Raw genomic sequence first — 19,517 nt, 5'->3', positions numbered from 1 at the left:
GCTCTCTCCCTGCAGGCTGCTCGGCAGGATGGCCACGGAGGAGCGGCACCTCTCCTCCAGCTGTGGCTCCTTCATCAAGACCGAGCCCTCCAGCCCGTCCTCTGGCATTGACGCCATCAGCCACCACAGCCCCAGCGGCTCCTCCGACGCCAGCGGTGGCTACGGCATGGCCATGGGTGGCCACCCCAACGGCCTGGACTCGCCACCCATGTTCAATGGCGCGGGGATTGGCGGCGGCTCCTGCCGAAAGCGCTACGACGACTGCGCCAGCGCCATCATGGAGGACTCGCCCACCAAGTGCGAGTACATGCTCAATGCCATCCCCAAGAGGCTGTGCCTGGTGTGTGGGGACATTGCTTCGGGGTACCACTACGGCGTGGCGTCCTGTGAGGCGTGTAAAGCCTTCTTCAAGAGGACTATCCAAGGTATGGTGGGAAGGAATGGAAACCGAGGCGTTGGCTCCATAGAAACAAAGGGATGTGGCCCCAGACGGTGCTGAGACTGCAGTGTCACTTAAAAAGGGGAAAGGGAAAATTATTGCACCTAACTCTATATCTTTTTGTGTGCTTCCTCTCTCCTCCTGCTCAGTTAGGGTCCTTCCAGATCAGCATGGACGTGGAGTTAGGCTGTGTGATGGTAGGAACCTTTTCCAAGTTCCTTGCCTGGCTTGCGACCAGATCTGGGTATCTGGAGTAGTGGATCTTCCTGCCTCTGCTAGTGGCAGTGATACTGTGAGGATGTGGCAGCTAGTGGAGTAAGGCCAGGAAAGGAAATGTGTTGCCTTCTGATGGTGTTTTATGGCCCATTTGAACAGTAGGTGCCTCTGCCAAGAGAAGGAATTTATGTAGATGTATCTGCACCTTGAGGTGAAAGCTGCAGCATTACAAGAGTAGAGAAATCCTTTGTCCTACCAGTCCTGATATGTAGCCATGAATTCCATACAAACCTCAGCACAAATCTGGACAGAGAACTTTTGCGAGAATCAGTCTTTTTCTCCTTTTCCATTTTAACCAACTTTTTTCATTAAAATGCAGATTCTTTGAAGATAAAAAAACTAGGCACTGAAGATGTAGTTTTTGTCAGTCTCACTAAGCATGAGCAATTCCTCAGGTAATTTTGAGCACCTCAACGCATGCATGTGTAGATGAATTGATTGCAGTGTGTTGCTCCTTCATGTACAGTTCACATATGAGGAGTATGGCTGTGTCCTGAAGATGTGCACATGTGCAGCTACAGTATAATCAAAAGCAGGAGTGTATCCCAACAACCTCCAATATCTGTGGATGCTTGGGTATATACTTATATACACATGCCCCATGTGAGCAAATATGTACAGATATTCCCGTTATTTCCTCCACTAACTGGAAAAGGGACAGGATCATCCATCTTGCAGTGGAAAGTGTGTTGGGTTTGCCTAAGTGCAGTGTGCTGACTGAAGGCAGGTCTACAGTGAGCAGGCAGCTGTGCATGTTCTTGGCTGTTGGATGGGATTAGTCCACCACATCAGTACTTCCTTTCCTCGTGTGAAATGAAAGAAATGTACGTGTGGAGAGACCACTCACTTTGTTAATTGAATTGATCTAATTACACACTCTTGAACAGTGCAGGGTGCAGTTGATCCCAGGTCTCCACAAAAGTCACTGTATCTATTTTGTTTTCATAGATTTTAGATATTTTTCCTTAATGTGGAAATCTAGCTGTGGAAATAATAACCCTGCCCCACTCAGCCTTCCTTCTTTATTATGCCATGGCCATCTCCAGAGCATTGGCCTGTTCGCTGGCAGGGTTTCTTTGATTTGTTGTTGCTGAATCTCTGTGGTTGAATGTGAACTTTTACTTACATTTCTGTCAGCACTGACTCCATCCCTTCTCCAGCCCTTGGACCCTTCCTAGTTTTTGTTTTAGGCACATTCAGGTGCTAAAGCAGGGACAGGGTAGCACCCTGAAGCAAAGTCCTGGGGTCTCCTAAGACAGGAAGAGGCCAGATAATTAACCCATCATGGGATACTGGGGGATCTCTGTGGCAGAGCAGAAGGGACCTCGAGAAGGAGAAAAAGACATAGGAACTTTTGAAGATTTTTCAGAGAGAATGAGAAGAAAATGATGCATGGTAGCAGTACATGGAGGCTGTATCAGCCAGGTGATATGCCAGCTGACTGAATCCAAACAGGGGAGAGTGCTTCCCTCCATCTTCCTTTCCCTAGCACAGCCATATCCTTTCTCCCTGTGGTTCCCTAATTGATTGCCTGTTAGCATGTAACAGACGGGGGGAAAGGAGTAAGTGGAAATTTCTCTCACTCTGTCATCAGCTTGGGCTGGCAACCAAGGTTCCAAAATGCTTTTATTCCCATGAGTGTGAGAGTCAATTGTGCTGTGCCTGAGGGTGTGCAATTTCAGCTACACAGCTGAAGGCTGAGCCCAGGGAAGCGGGCAGCAAAGAGGTGTGCACAGTTTGGTTGAGTCAAGAAAATGCACTGTTCCCAGGGCTCTGCTGCTGTAGGCATGATATCCAAGTACAGCCCTGGCTGTGCAGGGGAAAAGGATTTAAGGATCACATAAAAGAGAAGGCGACTGGTAAGAGCATTTCCAAAAGGTGTTTATCCTGCAACTCTGTTTTAAGCATCACACAGTAAAAGTGAAAACATCTTCATCCAGGCTGCCTAACATCGATGCAGGCTTTGCAGAAAGCATGCAGATGTGTACATTATATAATTGCTTTCCCAATATCCTAGTACCAAAATCTTGCCATGATTCAGTATGTGGGAGTGGCATTCACTCAGTGGTTTGAACACCAAGATGGAGCAATGACCCCAGGATTTCCCAGATGCTCAAGAGATTAAATAGGTAAATTCATCATCAGGCTACTGTGGACTTGGACAAGCCACTTCACTTCTCTGTGCTTGAGTATTGACAGGTGAAAAACTAATGAATACTATGACTGTACTTACTCTTCTGGCCTTACATGTGCATGCTGCCATAAAATGGGTCTAAATCCATGCTGAGTTACTAAACCACTGCAGATAAACTACATCAGATACCCCTGATGATGAAGCAGAGCTTCACATGAAGTGCCCCTTCCAACTAGTCCCCTCCCCTGCCCACCCTCCTTCCCCCCACAGATTACCCTGTGCCTATAAGGGTATTTTTTAGCTGCATTAACTGAGGCAAAACCTGCATATTTTGGGGCAGCAGTAGCTTCCAATAGCCTCTGACTCCCTCTGCTGCTGTAGCAGCAGCAGGAAGAATGGACTGCAGACCTTCTTTAAGCAGGACAACTTTTTTGCAGCTCACTTTCTCACTTGAGCAGGTGAGGCCAGGCTGTCATGGACAACACAAGGGCTGCTGCTTTTCAAATGATGGGGAGAAGATAGACTGAGAGCCAGCATGGGCATGGCTGATTATCCCTGAGGTCACTAATATTGCTGTGTGGGAGTTTTCTGTCAGTAGGATTTTTCCAAAGAAAGGTGGAATTTTTACCAAGTCAGATTTCCCCAAGAAAAATTTTGATCATAAGAGAAAAACAAATTCAGGAAAATCCAAACAGTTGATTCTATTCTAGCTGAAATGGAGTGTTTGGTTTTCCTGAACTAGGACAGGAAGACAGGATCACCCAACACACTATAACCTGTCCCACAGATTATGGGGAAGTGTCACACCTCTGTCCTTTCTTACTTTGTGTTACGTTAGCCCAAGCATCAAGGCCTGGAAATCTGTGTGTCGTTTCCAGTTTGCAGCAGTGGCAATGCTTGAGACAGAAAAGTGAAAACCTGGGGTGAGATGAGAGAACACATCCTGGGCTGCAGGTCTTTCTCTCTGAAGGTGATATTTTGAACCCCATGTCATGACTTCCCATGCTTTGAGGCAATCAGAAATTCCAAACTGACCTGAAGCATTTTCAGTCAACTAGGCTGTCCGGCAAAATTTTAACCCTGTTTCTCTGTTATTGTACTGTTTCATATTCTAGTGGCAATTTGCATTTACCTCACCTGACTGTGAATATTGTGGATTGTGCAATCTAGTGCAGATAGGAGAGAATCTGAATTTCAGACATGTTTAAGTGTGCTGCTATTGGTGGTCAATAGAGGTCTGATTTGAAAGAAAAGATTTCATATTAGCTGAATGTAAAGGAATGGGTCTGTTACATAAAATATAGTTTGTGATGTTTATAAATAAAAGCTTTTTAAATTTCTGTTCCATGGAAATCCTGACTAATCCTTTCATCCAAATTTAGACAAAGGCAAATACTGGATTTTTTTCTGGATAGAAATTCTCAAAGTCTATTCCTTCTCTTAATAGTTTGCTCAGTAGGTAGAGCATTATGTATCAGTCAAATATATTGTCATTATCTTTGTTAAAACTAGAAGATAGTTTTGCCTACTTCAAATATTAACTAATAGCAGTGCTGTGTAACAATATGGGTCCTTTATTATTCAATATACTCATTGCTATGAGTATATTGAATAATAGACTTGCATCTATTTTTCATCCTCAAATGATGCAAATAAAAGCTATTTCTAAAATTATCTATTATTATAAATTAAAAGCTTAAAGCTCAGCAAAACATTGAGGATTCAGAGAAAAGAGACACATTTACCATCATCTGGTTAGGAAAGTTGTGTGGTAGGCAAAATGCCTGCATCTGTGGATTTCCAGTTTGAGTCAAACTCAGGGAGTGTAGCAACAGAACTGCTACATAAAGGGATACCTTTACCCCAATCAGGGGCTTAAAAGGTGGATAATGCAGCTCAGAAGACTTGTAGGGATTTATAACAGGCTTGTAATAAAGTCTTCTAGGGCTTTCTGGTTGTTGCTGTGGTGCTTAGAGTGGCTCCCAGGAAGAGGAGCAGTTGACAGAGTTTTTCCTGAGCAGAAGAGTTTTACAATCCACATGCACAAAGGAGGTTTTGTGTCCCTGCAGTAGCAGCCACATCAGCCGGGCACTGTCCTGTCTGTCCTTCTCAGAGATGTGCCTGCTACTTTTCAGGTGGGAGCTCACAGCTTTCCAAAAACTTCTAAAGCTTACCCAGGGAAAGTGCAGTATTTCATGATCTAGTGCTTGACTGCTGCTTACTATTCACAGATCTATCAACTGAAGTTAAAAAAAAATCTTCAGTGCAACTTCAGCGCTATTAATCTAGTGTTTTCTGTTCACCTCACTACACCTGTACAGTGAGCTCTGTGCAGAAGAATCTTTTCTGTAGAATATTCTGTAAAATATTTCTCTGTCAGAAACCCTACAGACAAAGTTGCTGACAACAGGGAGCCCTAGAGCCCCTATCCTGCGTGCTTGTGCAAGCAGGAGGCTGATTTGAGTGAGGTTTTGTGAAATGTCCATGCCCTCTTTGTGAACAGGAGCCAGGTGTGCCAACCTTGAGGCAGTGCTGGTGTTACACCCGTATGTATCCCGTTTTCCTCCTAGCTTTATTTGAATCCTTTTCTTTGAAAGCTGAGGCTTAAAAAATAGCTCTTCTTACCTCATGCAGATGAGGGAGAGATTTTCCTCAGATTTTCACAAAGTAACTCTTCTCACACCAGGACTTGAGCTATGATACCTCAGTTAGAAGGACTAATTGAAGTGAATGACCATGAAGAAGAAACAAGAAAAAGCAAGATGGGCTTTTTAGCGATCAGAAGCTGAAAATTATTTAAGAACTTTCTTGGCTGTTTTTATCTAGTCTTTCTTGCATTTCCTTGCAGAAAGATGGAGAGGTAGTAAGCAGGGAGTAGCTTGGGTCCTCAGTGCTGTACTGATTTCAAGCTCAGTTCCTCTGAGGACACTGTCCCTGATTTAAGCAGGAGATGGGTGGGACTTTACTGTGCTCCCCAAGCTCGGGGTGGCATCCTTATCTTCCCAGTCCATCCTGTTCCAAAGAGGTACAGTGAATATATGGTCTCTTGCATTATGAAGTTTTGGTGTGCAATTTTCACGTGCTTCTGTTATACACTAGAAATTATGTTCCAAATCATTTAATAGTCAGAAGCCTAATTTTGCAGAAAAATTGGGTAGTTTTGCAGTTCTCCAGCCTAAAAACCCATAATCTATCACTTCAATATTCCTCTGCTGTTTTGTAGCATCTCTCATCTAAAGGCTTTAAAGTACAGTTACACCTTAATGAATAAAGACTCGCAGTCTCTCCAGAAGGTAGGTTTGGTGTTCATTACATTTTTCAGATGAGCAAACTAGGACATAGAGAGGAAGTGATTTGCCCTCCAAGGTGATATATGAAGGCTAAGAAGAAATCCAAACTCTAATCTCTTCACCTACCACTTGATTTTTGAAGCCATTTTTTAGGTAAATCCTGTGCCATGGCATCGGTGAGGTTCTACCATTTTTTCAGGTCAAATGTAAATATTTTCTGAGTAAAGGAAACCTCTCTAACAAGCAACAGCTCAAAGCAAAGCCTTGTCTGTTGAATTATTCCCTTTTCTGCCCCTTCCTTTGGGCGCACATAATTACAGTTCATGACACAGAGAGACTTGACTCACACTCTGTTGCAGACAGAGACGTCCGTGTGTGTGTGCACCTTTTTGTGTGCTGACACTCTCCTGCAGGACTTTGCAGCATCCCCAGCTGCTGCAGTGAGGGGAAGCTCTCCCTGAAGCCCCTGTGCTGGCAGCTGGGCTGGTGGTGTGACTGCCAGCCACTGGGAGGCTGTTGGAATTTCGATGAGTTAATCTCATCACTTTATCACAGGGCACTTACAGAAATTACAGGGAGCTGTGAGCAACTCACTGTGCTGGCAGCCAGCCCCAGGACCCATAAAAGAAATTGAGACCAAAAAAAAAAAAAAAGGAAGAAAAAAAAATCCGAGAACTCTGGTAAACTTTTGGAAACAACATTTTTTTTTCTGGTCGAGTTCTACTTGGGTAATTTGGGTAATGGTGATTGTGCCTTCCCTGGTGATGTCCCTTCTTCCTGCAGCAATGGCAGGCCTTGCCCCCAGCTGTGGCTCTCAGTCTTTGCAGTGCACAGCGTGGCTGATCTGAAACTCCCAGTGCTTAGCCTCCTCTGAGGCTCCTTCAGCAATCATGATCCCAGTACAGACATGTCTCTGGGAACTGCTTATTCGGGGTGCACATGGAGTGTGTGTGTGGTAACCAGCACCTTCACATACTCTGACACTCTCCCATTCACTTGTGATGTAGGTTTTGTAGACTCTTTCCAATACCATGCTTGTCAAAGGATGCAAGGGATAGAGGTATGGGAAGCTTGAGGATCTGCTTGAGACTGTGCAGGGACCTTGAGCTTCCAGATGAGAGCTGTCACTGTCTCCCACTGCTATAAAAGCTCAGTGGCCTTACTGTAGTGTCTGTGTGTTAGGGGCCAGATTTTTTGCTTTTGGACCACAAAACATGAAATCTTGCATCTCTCCAGAGCTCTGATCCTGGTTTTGGTGAGAAAGGTTGGCATTCAGACAAAGACAAAACCTCCCAAAGTGAGACTGTGTCTGAATGTTTTTTTCCCAGGTTTGCTCCTGTTTTGTTCCTTCCTGTGTGGGGCACAGCAAGTGTCTGATCATGAGATCAGGGCCACTGTGCCCATGGGTCTGTAATGTGCTGGAGCTCTGTGTCTAGAACAGGAATTTGTTTATTACCTTGAGATCTAGCATGAATCTCAATTTCCAGCTCTCTGAGAATGTTGATACATGGCTGGCTATTGAAATTCAGATGCTGCACAATGACGAAATACAGCCTGAATGGAAGCAACTTGTGCAGCACACTCTGCTCTTGCTGACAAAACTGCATTTGGGGGCAGATGAGCAGTGATGAGAGGAGTGGGGTGGCTGGGCTGAAGCTTAGGGGAAAGTTGCAGGTTTTGTGACAAAACAAGAAGCAAGAGGCAGAATGTTTAGAGCTAGTAGGCTGACCACCTTTAGGTTTTGGGGATGCTCCTCAGCATGGGCCAAGAATAATGAGATAAATCAAATGGTGCTTGCTTTCTTTTGATTCTGTTTTTCCACTCAGAAATCCAGTGGGCTTTCCAATAGTTTAACGAACCCAAGGTCTAGTTACCACCTCCAGAGATTGATATGTGTCAGATTGTTAATCTTTATTTAGGGGAGGGAATGGTCTTGCACAAAACACAAAAATCTGTTACAAAAGTAGGAATAAAAACCAAGTCCTGTGGCAGTATTACTAAACTGTAAACTCCACTTCTAATTTGATGCTATACAAAGTCCATCTTGTGTGTTCTCTCAGCTCTTCCCTACACTTCTCCCTACAGCTCTGATTGAAATCTCAAATCTCAGTTTCCTACTCTAAACCATTAAACCAACTTTTTCATTGTTCCACTGACTGTAGAGCTTAGGTACCTTTTCCAGTGCTGCCTGATTTACCAGTAACTAGACTGCCTTAAATGTATTGTCATTGTCATTGCATCCAGTGCCCAGTTTAGACTTCCAGTCCAGCTCCACAGCAAATACTGAATAGCCCTCCTCAGAAACATCAGCTCAAAGTGAACGGCAGGATGGAGATGGCCATTTCTGTTTGTTGCCTTCTAGTAGTAAATAATTGTTGCTTTACACTGTGATCCAGCATAATTCCACTTACATCCTCTTATCAGACCCTTGCATCCATGTTTTGGTTATATTCTTGGCTTACAATAAAATGTGATGTGAGTAGAAATAAAACTGAGGTGCTTCTTTCTCTTTTTGTCTTATAGGCAGTGTTGAGGGATGATCATAAATAAAAGGGAATGAGTGAAGAAAAGATAATGATCTGTGCAGAGGATGAGAGCAAGTGCACTTAATAAAGTCAAAATGTAAAGATTAGCACAGAGAACCCATGTTCATTTTACAGGATGTTTTACTCACCTTTCTCAGTGGAGACCTATTGCTTCCCTGCTACCTATGTTATGCCAGCTGGCAGGAGGAAGCAAGGGAGGAAATGCTGTCTCTGAGCTCCCTGGTTCCCCAGGCAGGACAGAAAAGGACAGGTGACATCCATCCCACAGACATAGAGCAAGACCAGCAGTAAAGGAAATTCTAGTAATGTCTGAACTGCTCCCACTCTCATCCCTGGACTTCAGGGAGCAGGCCAGGTTACAAGGGGTGCAGCACAAGGATGACAACATGCCTGCAGGACACGAGCCTGAAAGCCCAGCTCTGCAGTCATCCCCTTGGCTAGGTCAGCGGGGTAAAGTCTCAGAGGATGTGTGTGTAAGTGAATGAGCAAACACACAACATTACAGACTGAGGGTAGTGGGAATATCTGTAGCCTGTCCCTGGGTCCGTGGGGAGAACATGCTTCCTGGGTGACCATCTCTGTGTTTGATTGCAGGGAATATTGAATACAGCTGCCCGGCCACCAATGAGTGTGAGATCACGAAACGGAGGCGCAAGTCCTGTCAGGCCTGTCGCTTCATGAAATGCCTCAAAGTGGGGATGCTAAAAGAAGGTAAGACAGAGTCAGAATGAGAATTTTCCTCTGTCCTGACAGTGCCTGAGATTCCAGACCTTGCAGAATCGCCTAGGCTAACTACATGCTTGCCCTCTTTGTGTTTCTGAATGTGTCTTTCTACAGGCTTTGTAAGAGAGTCAGGATGGGCAGTGAGCAAGAGGGCAGTCCAGAGAGGAGAGTGGTTCTAATCAGTGCTCTCATGCTTGGATATTACTTCTAGTACTTGCAAATTCAACAAATAACTGGAAACTGATGGTACCAGACTCTTTCCTTTCCCAAAGGAGCCCTGGGCTGAAGGGTATTTCTCTTCTTGCACCCTTTGGCAGTCTGCCAGGGTGTGTTGGTCTGACCCGAGATGACACAACCTTCCCAGAGAGAGGTCTCACAAGACACAGCACCCCAGTAATTCTTTGGTGTTGAGGAGGAGACTCTTCCGTGATCATGACTGGGTTGGCAGCTCTTCATAAGGGAAGCATGGGGTTAATGCAGAGCTGTGGCACAGTGTGCATTGAAGGCTGCCTGTATTACCACTCAGGAGACTTTCTGAAGATGGTTGGTAGCACAGGTTTGTCTGGGAGCTGCGGGTCCCCTGCCCTGCATACTCAGCTTGTGTTTTGCTCAGCCTATTGATCTGTTCAGTGCTCTTTGAGCAGTGTTCAGCTTCTCTCCTGTGCTGTTTTTCCTCCTACGCCCCCCTTTTCAATCCTTGTCCATTCAAGAGGAACCACAGGGAATTCAGTGGCAATTAAACACATTCTTATGGATTGACTTTAAAGGTTTGTTTCCCTTGGGTCCTTCTGGGAAAGGCCGTGAGGGGAGGAGGGGAAGGAAGCAGAAGCACTGCACATAACCCTCTGCATTGCTATACCAGCAGAGCAAGGTCCTCTCAGCTTAACCTCAAGACACAGCTGCTGGCTGTGGTTATGCACAAGTCTTGTGTGCTGGAGCCAAGATGCCAACATACAACTTTCTTCCAGATCATAACATCACAGTAGCTGATAATAAATTGTACAGTGTCAGTTGAGTGTGTATTGCTTCTCACTAGACCTCTCTCATTTCTTGAGAGGCAGGTTGGTGACAGCCAGTGTTGGTAAGAATGTAGATTAGACACTAAACCTGTTTTGTCCCTTGATGGATTTGTAGTTTCTGTGGTTAAATATCTTCCTTCTTGAGCATACAAGTTACCAAGGGGAGGAGATGCCAGCTTCTGTAGTTTGGCCCATCCTGTCCTAAGTGTAGAGGTGTTAGACTCAGAGGATCTTGATCTCCTGCTGGGAGAGAGGCACCTACTTTGCAGTTGGAGACCACTGGAAACCTGCTTCTCTTCACGTGGTAGTTCAGGGAGGGGATTTATCCCCTTACCCTCTAAAGCAAATACACACTCGTGACACTGGCTTTAGTAGGAGTGCAGGTTGTTATTGCACTGTAGCTTATTCGTATGAATCCCATAAAAGAACTTTAAATGCCTATAGTGGTTCCAGTCATTCTGCAGAGCAGCAGCACAGGTTCAGGGTTGCTGGCTGCCAGTGTCTCTGCTGTCCTGCATCTGAGCATTGAGCCTCCTGGAGCTGGGGGAACAGTCACAGGAGCCAGTGCTGGTGTCCTGACTGTGTGGTCAGGGCATCTCTGCTTCCAGTTGTGGGAGTTCAGCACTGTTCAGAGCAGGGTCCTGTGAAGGGTTTTATGTCTTAGCCTCCAAGTTCTGTGAAAATAGTTAACTCCTTCCAGACCAGGGTTAGCCTGGAAAGCAGTGTAAATTCACTCACGCCATGCAGTGCCTGAACTCCTGAACTCTGTGGGATACTACTCATGGCAAACTGAAATTTGACTCTATGGCTGCTTTTGTGCTGAAGTGTATTTAGTTATTCATACAGGGATTGATCAGGCATCATTAAAGTCACTGGGGAAAGATGGTTTGCTATTGATGTTAGTGTATCTGTGATCTTGCCCATAATATTTAGAGCTGTGGAAAATACAGCATAAAGATTTATTGATAGCAATGGGATACAAGAGCACATGATAATATGAAGAGGAGCAGAGAAGACTACCCTAGCAATCTGCAAATAGGGGTCGTGTGTCCTAACAGAGAGTGGTCAAGTGATCTTTTGGGCAGGCATCTTTTTTCCTTTCTTTTGCTCAGTATCCCAAGCTGAGAAATAAGGGTCATACTGCTTTGCTTTGCAAAAGAATTGTGAGGACCAATTAGTTAACTTTGTGTGAAGCTTGGTGGAAGCACAAAGTATTAGTATACAGAATTCAATCAATACACATCTTTAAAAGCCAAATCCAAGAAGGAAGAAAAATGCTGTTACACTGTTTGGTCTCCATAGAGCCAAGAGTTTCTAGAAAGAACAAATCCATAATTGTTTGAATTGCTCAAAATGCAGAATTGACGAGGGATTTCAGATTAGAAAAGGTTCATTGGTCTTTTCCATCTCTGATCTGTCATTCTATTAGCTCATCCATCCCCTTTCTCTGCCAAGGCACAAGTGTTCCCAACTGTACCATTCTAGTAGTTCAACTGTTTTTTAAAATCCCTGATGTTTTGGTTTCCCCAGAGGGCCTATTCTGCAATTTCCAAACTCTCATTAGGACAAGATGTCCCTTGATATTTGGGCTATGATTATTTTTTCTTTTTAATAGATCCCCTTCCTACTTTGCCTTGGTGTACCTTTCTCATCATCCCTGGGTTCATGCATGGCAGAAGGTTGCTAAGTCATGCTTGATTATCAAAAGTTTGGAGAAAAGCAGTCCTTTGGTTAAAGGCAAGATCTAGAAATCAGTTCTTCTCTACACAGTTTTCTCCTCGATGTCCTTGGGCAAGCCAGTGGGCTTGTAACTTAGTGGGGATGTTTCTGTGTAAAGAGACTATCCTTTTGGTCAAAAAGAATATGATACTCCATTAGTAACTAGTTAAGAGCTTCGTGGTTTCTTCTCGTTTTCCTGATTGTTGTTGCCATACATGATTTACATGCCACCTCCTGCCTGCTGGGCCGGTTACCTTGTTCTTCGAGCAGAAGGCATCAGTACTCAAAGGTGACAAAAACACAAAAACAACTAACTCTGACTTCAGGGTCTGCTTTACACTTGAAATGCTCACCTTGATGCTGCAGGAGAGACTTGGATCCTCCCCTGGGGACTGCATATAAGGGTCACTAGACATCTCCCTGCACGGCCTGCAGCTAGGCAGAAAGCTGTGAATGTAGCCCTTTAAGACCCGGGGAGACTGGCCTTAACATAGACATGCAGGTTATTCAGGCAATGCCGAGTGAATGAGGATCAGGGCAGGAAGAGAGCCAATGGAGCAATCAATAGGTGTCTCAGATATCCAGGCCACTTTCTTTAAGAGAGCTCTGATCAATGTATTGCAACAAGGGAACTGCATGGACACCAGAGCTCTGCTGTCTCAGGTTCTCCTGGCGTGATGCTGCAGAGCGGGCAAGACTCACTGGGGAAAGTGGCAAGCAGAAAGCTCTGCCCACAGAGCCCAACTGGCTCAGATGTCTGAAGTGTTGGCCTGTCTGGCTGCCTGTCTCTCACCTTCCCCTTCCATCTGGAGTGTGCCCCAAGGGAGCATTAATTAGCCCTAGCAGGCTTGTGTGGGAACCTGCTGAATCTGAAGTCCAGCATTCGGCAGACTCCAGTCCCAGTGCTCATGCAGGGACACGCTTTCCCCAGAAAATCTGTGCTCTGCTGCTCTTTGCCTTGCTGAACCACCAGCCTGCAGGCAGTGGAGATGGGCATCTTCACAGCTTTGTCCCCCTGCTCTGCAAAAATCAGGGAATCCTGAGCAACCCGTGATACTGCTCACCCCAAATGGAGATATGTCTGGCATGGGGGAATGGCCAGTGCAGGAAAAGAGTGCCCTGCAACTTGCAGTGGAGAGGTGTTATTCAGAGCTGGGAATCCCAGGGTTTGTCCACCCCATTGCCTCTCCTTGCTGACATCGCTGTCTGTCTTGTGCCTACGTGACTAAATGTAGTTCTTTAACTCTGGCCTCTACAGAGTAGATCTAGATCTTCCTGGATTTCTGGAATGATAGAGGAATTTCAGCAGGTTGGCTGCTCAAAACTCCTTTAAAAACTCAGTATACCTTGTCAGTTTTAGGAAGAATGTACCCTTGCCATTTATGTTCTAGCCACCCATAACCTTTCTGTTCTACAGCAATTTGTTTGTCTTCAAGAGGCGGATGTAATTTCAGATGACACGAGGCTTGTGTATGTGGGCTCAGAGGTTTCATTTTGGACATTGGTTGGCTGGTTAAACGTGACCTCACAACTTTGCCCTGCACACCTCTGCTGCCTCTCTGAACCAGGGGCACCTCCTCTTCTCTGACCTTGGTATCAGTAGGGCTGTTTCTTCTGTATTTTCTCATGCCTTTCTCTCAGCTTCTTTTACCTTTTCTTGAATGTGTTTTCACAGAGGCACCATCAGCATTTCTGAGCTTTGGGCAGTGGTGGGTCCGTTTTGGAGCTGTCTGGAGTGGACATGGGGGCAGTTTCTGGTGTCTTCTCACAGAAACCACCCTTTCAGTCTCCTGCCACCAAAACTGTGTCACATCAATGCAGTCACATGTAGTACTACATCAGGGAAATGTTGTGTATCATCAGAAGAGGGATGGGGATAACAGGTGAATTGCAATGAAACATCAAGGCCTCTCATTACAGAACTCGTCTTTGGCTGGAAATGACAGACAGGCAAGTGGAGGAGGAGCAGTATCAGACATATCAAACGGTACCACACAAGAGGACAGACTGGCTGTTTGGGTGTTTGGTCCTTTCTCTTGTCAAAGGCCTGCAGAACATTTTCTTCAAAGGACTGTATAGTTTCTAAAGCTATGTTCCCTGTTCTGTGCTGCCACATCTGCAGAGACCCAAATAGAGCATAAACAGTTCTGAAAAAGAAGCAAAGCTGGGCCACAAAATGCTTTTTGTAAAGTGCCTGCACATGCAGTTGTGTCACATCACAGCAGAAAACCACACAGCAAAGAAAATGTCTGTAAAAAATATCCAGGCTTTGAAATGCCATTGATTATTCCCCCAGCCTTTGAGTCTTGTTTTCCTTCTTAACACAAGTACTGTATGTAATGTTGCTGAAGTTGTCCTCTGCTCTCTGCCAGTGCTGAGACTTGTCTGCTCAGAGTCCTGCTCATGACTGAGTCCTAAGTGCAGCTTTCTGGGATGTATGAGTGACTTCTGCCCAGTTTCTTGCAAGTGTCACTGGTTGGCTTCCAAGAAAGAGGGCAAAGATTAAAAGGATCCTGGGGATGTGTCCTGTGATAGACCAGGTATAGCTTATTTCTGAAAGTAAAAGATAGGAGTTCATGCAGGAGTACATGCACTATGTGTGCCAAAAGCAGGAGTGGAGATTCCTGGGATAGGAAACCTGTCCTGTATAGGGTGTTTTACCCCACTCTGAACGTCCTTGAAGGTAATTTGTACTCAGGACTAGCCTCCTGGCTCTCAAGAATCACTCTTGCATGGTGGGGGTGAAGTCTACAAATAAGAAGAAGGAAGGTAGAAGAATATATAGTCTTGATCTGGATGTAGAAAAGAGAGACTTCCTAACAGCAAGAGTGAAGTTAGGCAACTGTCCAGTAAAGATGTGTGATTTATCTTATCTGCATGACTCTTCTTTCTTCCCAAAACTGTTATGCTGTAGTAAGCCCAGGGATAACCATTCCTTTCCCAGGCTTTGGTCCTTTGCTCCTAATGCATTTAGATAAGACATGCTAGAGAACATATTAAAATTCAACAAGGAGCCCAAATTCTTTCCTACAAATCTCCCAAGCTCTTGGACTCCTATCTATCTAATATTATTTCTGATGTAAAGTTTGCTGAAATACGTGGATACTGACACTGCAGCACCAGGCAGTGAAACAGGCAAGAGAAGTCTACAGAAGAGAACCACAAAGTTCATTCAGCGCATCTTCCTCTTAATTGTTCCTCTTTCCTTCCTCTCCCTGGTGCCTTTGGGAATATCCTGCCTCCCAGAAACTTGAAGTAACCTAGTAACCCTTGTGTTAGCTAACTACCTTCATCTCTGTGAATGCTGGAGGTGATCCCCACTTCCAAGTTGGTGAGACTCTAATCTTCAAAATTCAGTAGCAGCTATCTTTTGAATCCATTTCCTCTTCAAGACCCTGGCTGATTCGGAAACCCTGTACTCAGTGGAATTGCCCTAGTGTTTATTCCTAACTCTTTGGTTTCCCTTAATTGACTGCTGATGTCATAATTTTTTCACAAGGAATCAAATCTGTCGTCCTGGACAGACTTGGCTGTGTGATGTTGTAAATTTGATGCAGTCATCTAGTGTCTGAGCAAGGGATTCCAAGCACTGATGATTTCAAATCACTTCCACTTACAACTTTGCCTTCATCTTCTGCTAAAATCCAGATAACTGAAGCAACAGCAGAGCTCGTTTTCAGCAACGTAACCACATGGAGGGTGTTTAATTTCTGTTTTCAAGTGGAAGAATCTCTCAATGGAGCAAAGTGCTTCCAGCAGCCTCTCCCTCCTGCCCCCATCCCTGCTTCCAGACCATGTGTTCTCAGAAAGATATTTGATTTCAGTGAGAGCTCAGCTGACATCCCTGCAATATGCTTGGGTTCTTGCTTTGTGTTTCCTGGGAAGGATGAGGGCTCCTCCGGGGACCCTGGGTAATTGGGTTAGTGGCCAGCTCATGTCAGGAAATTAAAAGGTAGCCCTGATCAGGTTGCTGCTGTGTGCAGTTTAATGGCTTTGTATTTATAGAGTGTTCTGCCTCCAGCCGCTGCCAGAAATATCACTATTGGAGGTATCCAAATGAAAAAAGAGAGTGAAAAAATTATTTTTCTTTCTCTAAAATATCCTTGTGTTCAAAAACAGACAGGCTACCCCCTGTCCTTTGAAACAGAATCTCTAGGAGCAGTGAGTGGCATCTTGATGACTCTATCTTCCACACCCAACTATTTTCCAAGGCATAAATTGAGCATTTGCAATGCGGCTGGAGCTGAGTTGTGACAGAGAGCATGTGCTGCCTTTGGCAGGTTGATGGTAATTCTCCAAAGAGGAGGTTTCCAGCAGATGGACTCTTCACAAATTGCACATTGGGCTGAGTGCACTTGGTATCTGTTTTCTGGACATAAGAATGGCACATCCAGTACCATCCCTATACCTTCTCCCTTATCTAATGGATTATGAATCTGTTTAATTTGGTTCCTCTCATTCATTTTGAATTTTGTGAGTCTTAGCACACCTAACTAGATCTCCATTCTTTCAAACATTGAAGTCCAGGTTCCATCAATATACATCTATATGGGTTCAGAGAGGCATCACCTCTACGTAGGTTTACAATAAATACTTTGTGTATTGTGTCACCAAAACTATGCTTAGTGCTCTTACAATACATACAGAAAAGAGGAAGCAGATAAAAACTGCAACAACCATCCTGGGATTTTTAGAACCCAGCCGTTGTCCTAGAAGCTTTTAGGCAGTTTTGACAATACAGCAGGTAAGATTCTTCAAGGTAAGCAAGAATGGGATAGGACTGAATATGTGCCCCCACTGCTCTATAGTAACTTTAGGCATTCTGATGACCTGTGTGCACCAGTGACTCAGCTCTGCTGAGATTCTCAACCCCTTTCCCTGACTCACCTTTGAGGATTGTCTGCTCTTGACTTGCAGAGTATCCTGAGAGGGTCTTTATTCACAGCTTCCTGGCACAGCTGTTCCAATTTAAGAATTCAATAAGAAATGGACAATAGTTCCTGATATTAGAAAAGTCACTGCAGAGGTGAGGACTTGAGGAGATGCCTCAAGGCAGAGTTGCTGTAAGAGGCTGGCCAAAGCAGAGCTTGCTGTGTTGGTGGGTCTAACTCCCTCATCTCTGTGGATCCCTGTCACAAGTAGACTTCTTTCCATGTAGTGGGTCTCTCTCTCCATTGTGTCACATACCAAAAATTGTTGTTCTTGATCCATGCTTACGCTCCTCTATCTGTTCCAAAATCTGCTTCACTGAAATACACTGAGAAAGAAAACTGGACTAGAGATAGCACTGGTTTTACCCCACAGGGTTTCTCTTGGTAGTCACTGAAGAGAAGTATCTGTCATGCCTCCTCAAGTAAGTGTCTGGCCAGTGAACAGAATGTGGAGGTGCCTTTTTCTCTGCTGCCTGTCAAGGGAGCCCAGATGCACAGAAGGGAGCTATCAAAGTCTAAAGTAAGGTGAGTTAAATCACACCTAGGGCTGCAGGTTCCTCTAGGCACCAAACACCACTTTGGTGCTTTATTTCCGAGTTCTACCTCTTGGAAAGTCAGTGGGGCTGACTTTTAGGTCCTGTTGTGAAAGCTGACCTTGCTCTTCTCCTAGTAGGCATGTGCCTGCATCTGTTCCTTTAGCACAGTGCCCCTGAGCCCCTGCAGGCATTGTGGCCGTGGGTGACATAACCAACAGAGCTGCTGACCTGCTTCAGACTGTCTGGAGGGCTGGGAGGGGAAGCAGTCAAAGGAGAAGGTTTGCAAAGAAGCAGGGTTTACATGGACCGTGGACACAGAGTGAATATGTGGGTGTGGGGCTTATTGAAGAGAGTTGTTGCAAAGAACAGGATACTAAGGTATTCTTTATTCCCATTTGCCCTTGAAGCCTTGTTAATTCCTGAGTTTCCAGCGGGAGCCAAGTGGAGGGACCGAAGTAAGAGAGGCAAGAAGATGTGCATTTGAGAGACAGCAGTGGCTAGCACTGCAGACAGCCCTGCAGAGCTGGCAGCCATGCAGCTGGCATTGGCAGAGGAGAAGGACTGGTTTGCAGGTTGTGTGGGTTTCACCTGACTCTGTATGCTCTGGACCAGCCGTTTGGGACATGCTGCTTGTGTTTCTGTGAGAGAGGAGCTGACACCTTGTCTCACTGCTCCAAGCCATGTGAGTGCCTCTGGGACCAGGTATAATCAGGTATCACAGGGCTAGCCTGTCTCTCTGAGTCCAGGGACTCTTAAATCAGCCCAACAGCAAAGAAGTTAGTTCCTACCTGACTAACATAACCCTGAAAGCATCAAAGGTGGAAGAGGCTGCAGCATCCTGCTTGAACTGATCTATTTTCTTTGTAGGCTCAGAAGATGGATTTTCATCTCCACTTCCCCTCATCCCCAGGATAGTTCTCCACCCTCTCTTTCCAAGTGTAATTTCCAAGCTTGTTCACCTGCACCAGCCTAGTCACTGAGTTCTTCTGGCTGTGCTGATTTGTGACACTCAGGTTGTTTTCCTGTACTTCAGATGAGTTGGATAATTGCATCAGTCACCTACCAGAAGACTCTCTAGGGACTGGCTGCTTTTTGTCACAGCGTTAGAGCCTAATATATAAAGTATATAGGAATCTATATACTTTATATACTATATATATGGTATAAAGGGATCTTTTCTCATTCCCAAGTTGGAATCTACGTACAAAAGAGAGCCTAGTCAGTTTGCAGCCTGCATTCCTGTTGGGCAGAGATGCTTTTCCCTATAGTCTGTTTCTTTGTCCATCTTGGCAGGCCTGACTTTTAATGGTCATGTCTTTCTGTTTCCTTGACAGGCTTCCTCCTGGCTCACTCATCCCATTACCACATGCAGTTGTCTCTCCTGAAGTTCAGAGCAGAAAGGAAGAGGGAAATTTTGTAGGAGACACTTCGGATACAACCCTTCTCCCTTCCTTTCTTCTCTGCTCTTAGCCTGTGTGTTCCAGTTTCCTTGGCCAGTACCAATCCATGTACTTTAGACTGCAGCTCCGAGACAGGTGCTCTGCTTGCTACAAACCACCCCAGCTCAGACCCTGGGAGAGCAAGCAGTGTGGAAACTGCAGCTCCAGGATTCGGTGGGCAGCAGACACAGAACCTGGCTAGTGTATCAGGGAAGCTCAGCAAAAGCAGCCCTTTTGCTTCTTGGCCAGCACTTGCCCTGTGTTCCCTTTGGCTGTGTCCTTCTTGGTCTAGACACATGTTGTACCATGCAGACCCTGCAGCTTGGCTCCTCCGTTAGCTCTTTTGGCAAGATAGATCTTTCTGTTCCTATCAATCCATGGGCATGTGATAGGACTCGATGGAAAGTGAGGTGAGGCTGGTAATTTGACACGACAGCTGATATTGGGCCTTGACTGGATTTCCCA

At 45.2% G+C, this 19,517-nt stretch overlaps 1 protein-coding gene across 1 annotated transcript in view; it reads left to right on the top strand.

Moving 5' to 3' along the window:
* Positions 1-19,517, top strand: part of ESRRB (estrogen related receptor beta) — a 127,646-nt gene that overhangs the window by 86,491 nt on the left and 21,638 nt on the right. The window contains exons 2-3 of the mRNA XM_066322008.1: positions 16-425; positions 9,280-9,396. Coding sequence (XP_066178105.1) covers positions 16-425; positions 9,280-9,396 — 527 coding nt within the window. The remainder of the gene's footprint in view (positions 1-15; positions 426-9,279; positions 9,397-19,517) is intronic.

This window comes from Sylvia atricapilla, chromosome 6 (assembly GCF_009819655.1).
Source record: "Sylvia atricapilla isolate bSylAtr1 chromosome 6, bSylAtr1.pri, whole genome shotgun sequence".
Classification (NCBI taxonomy): Eukaryota; Metazoa; Chordata; class Aves; order Passeriformes; family Sylviidae; genus Sylvia; species Sylvia atricapilla.
The sequence above is the reverse complement of the archived record's forward strand: the minus strand, read 5'-3'. Positions and strand labels throughout refer to the sequence as shown.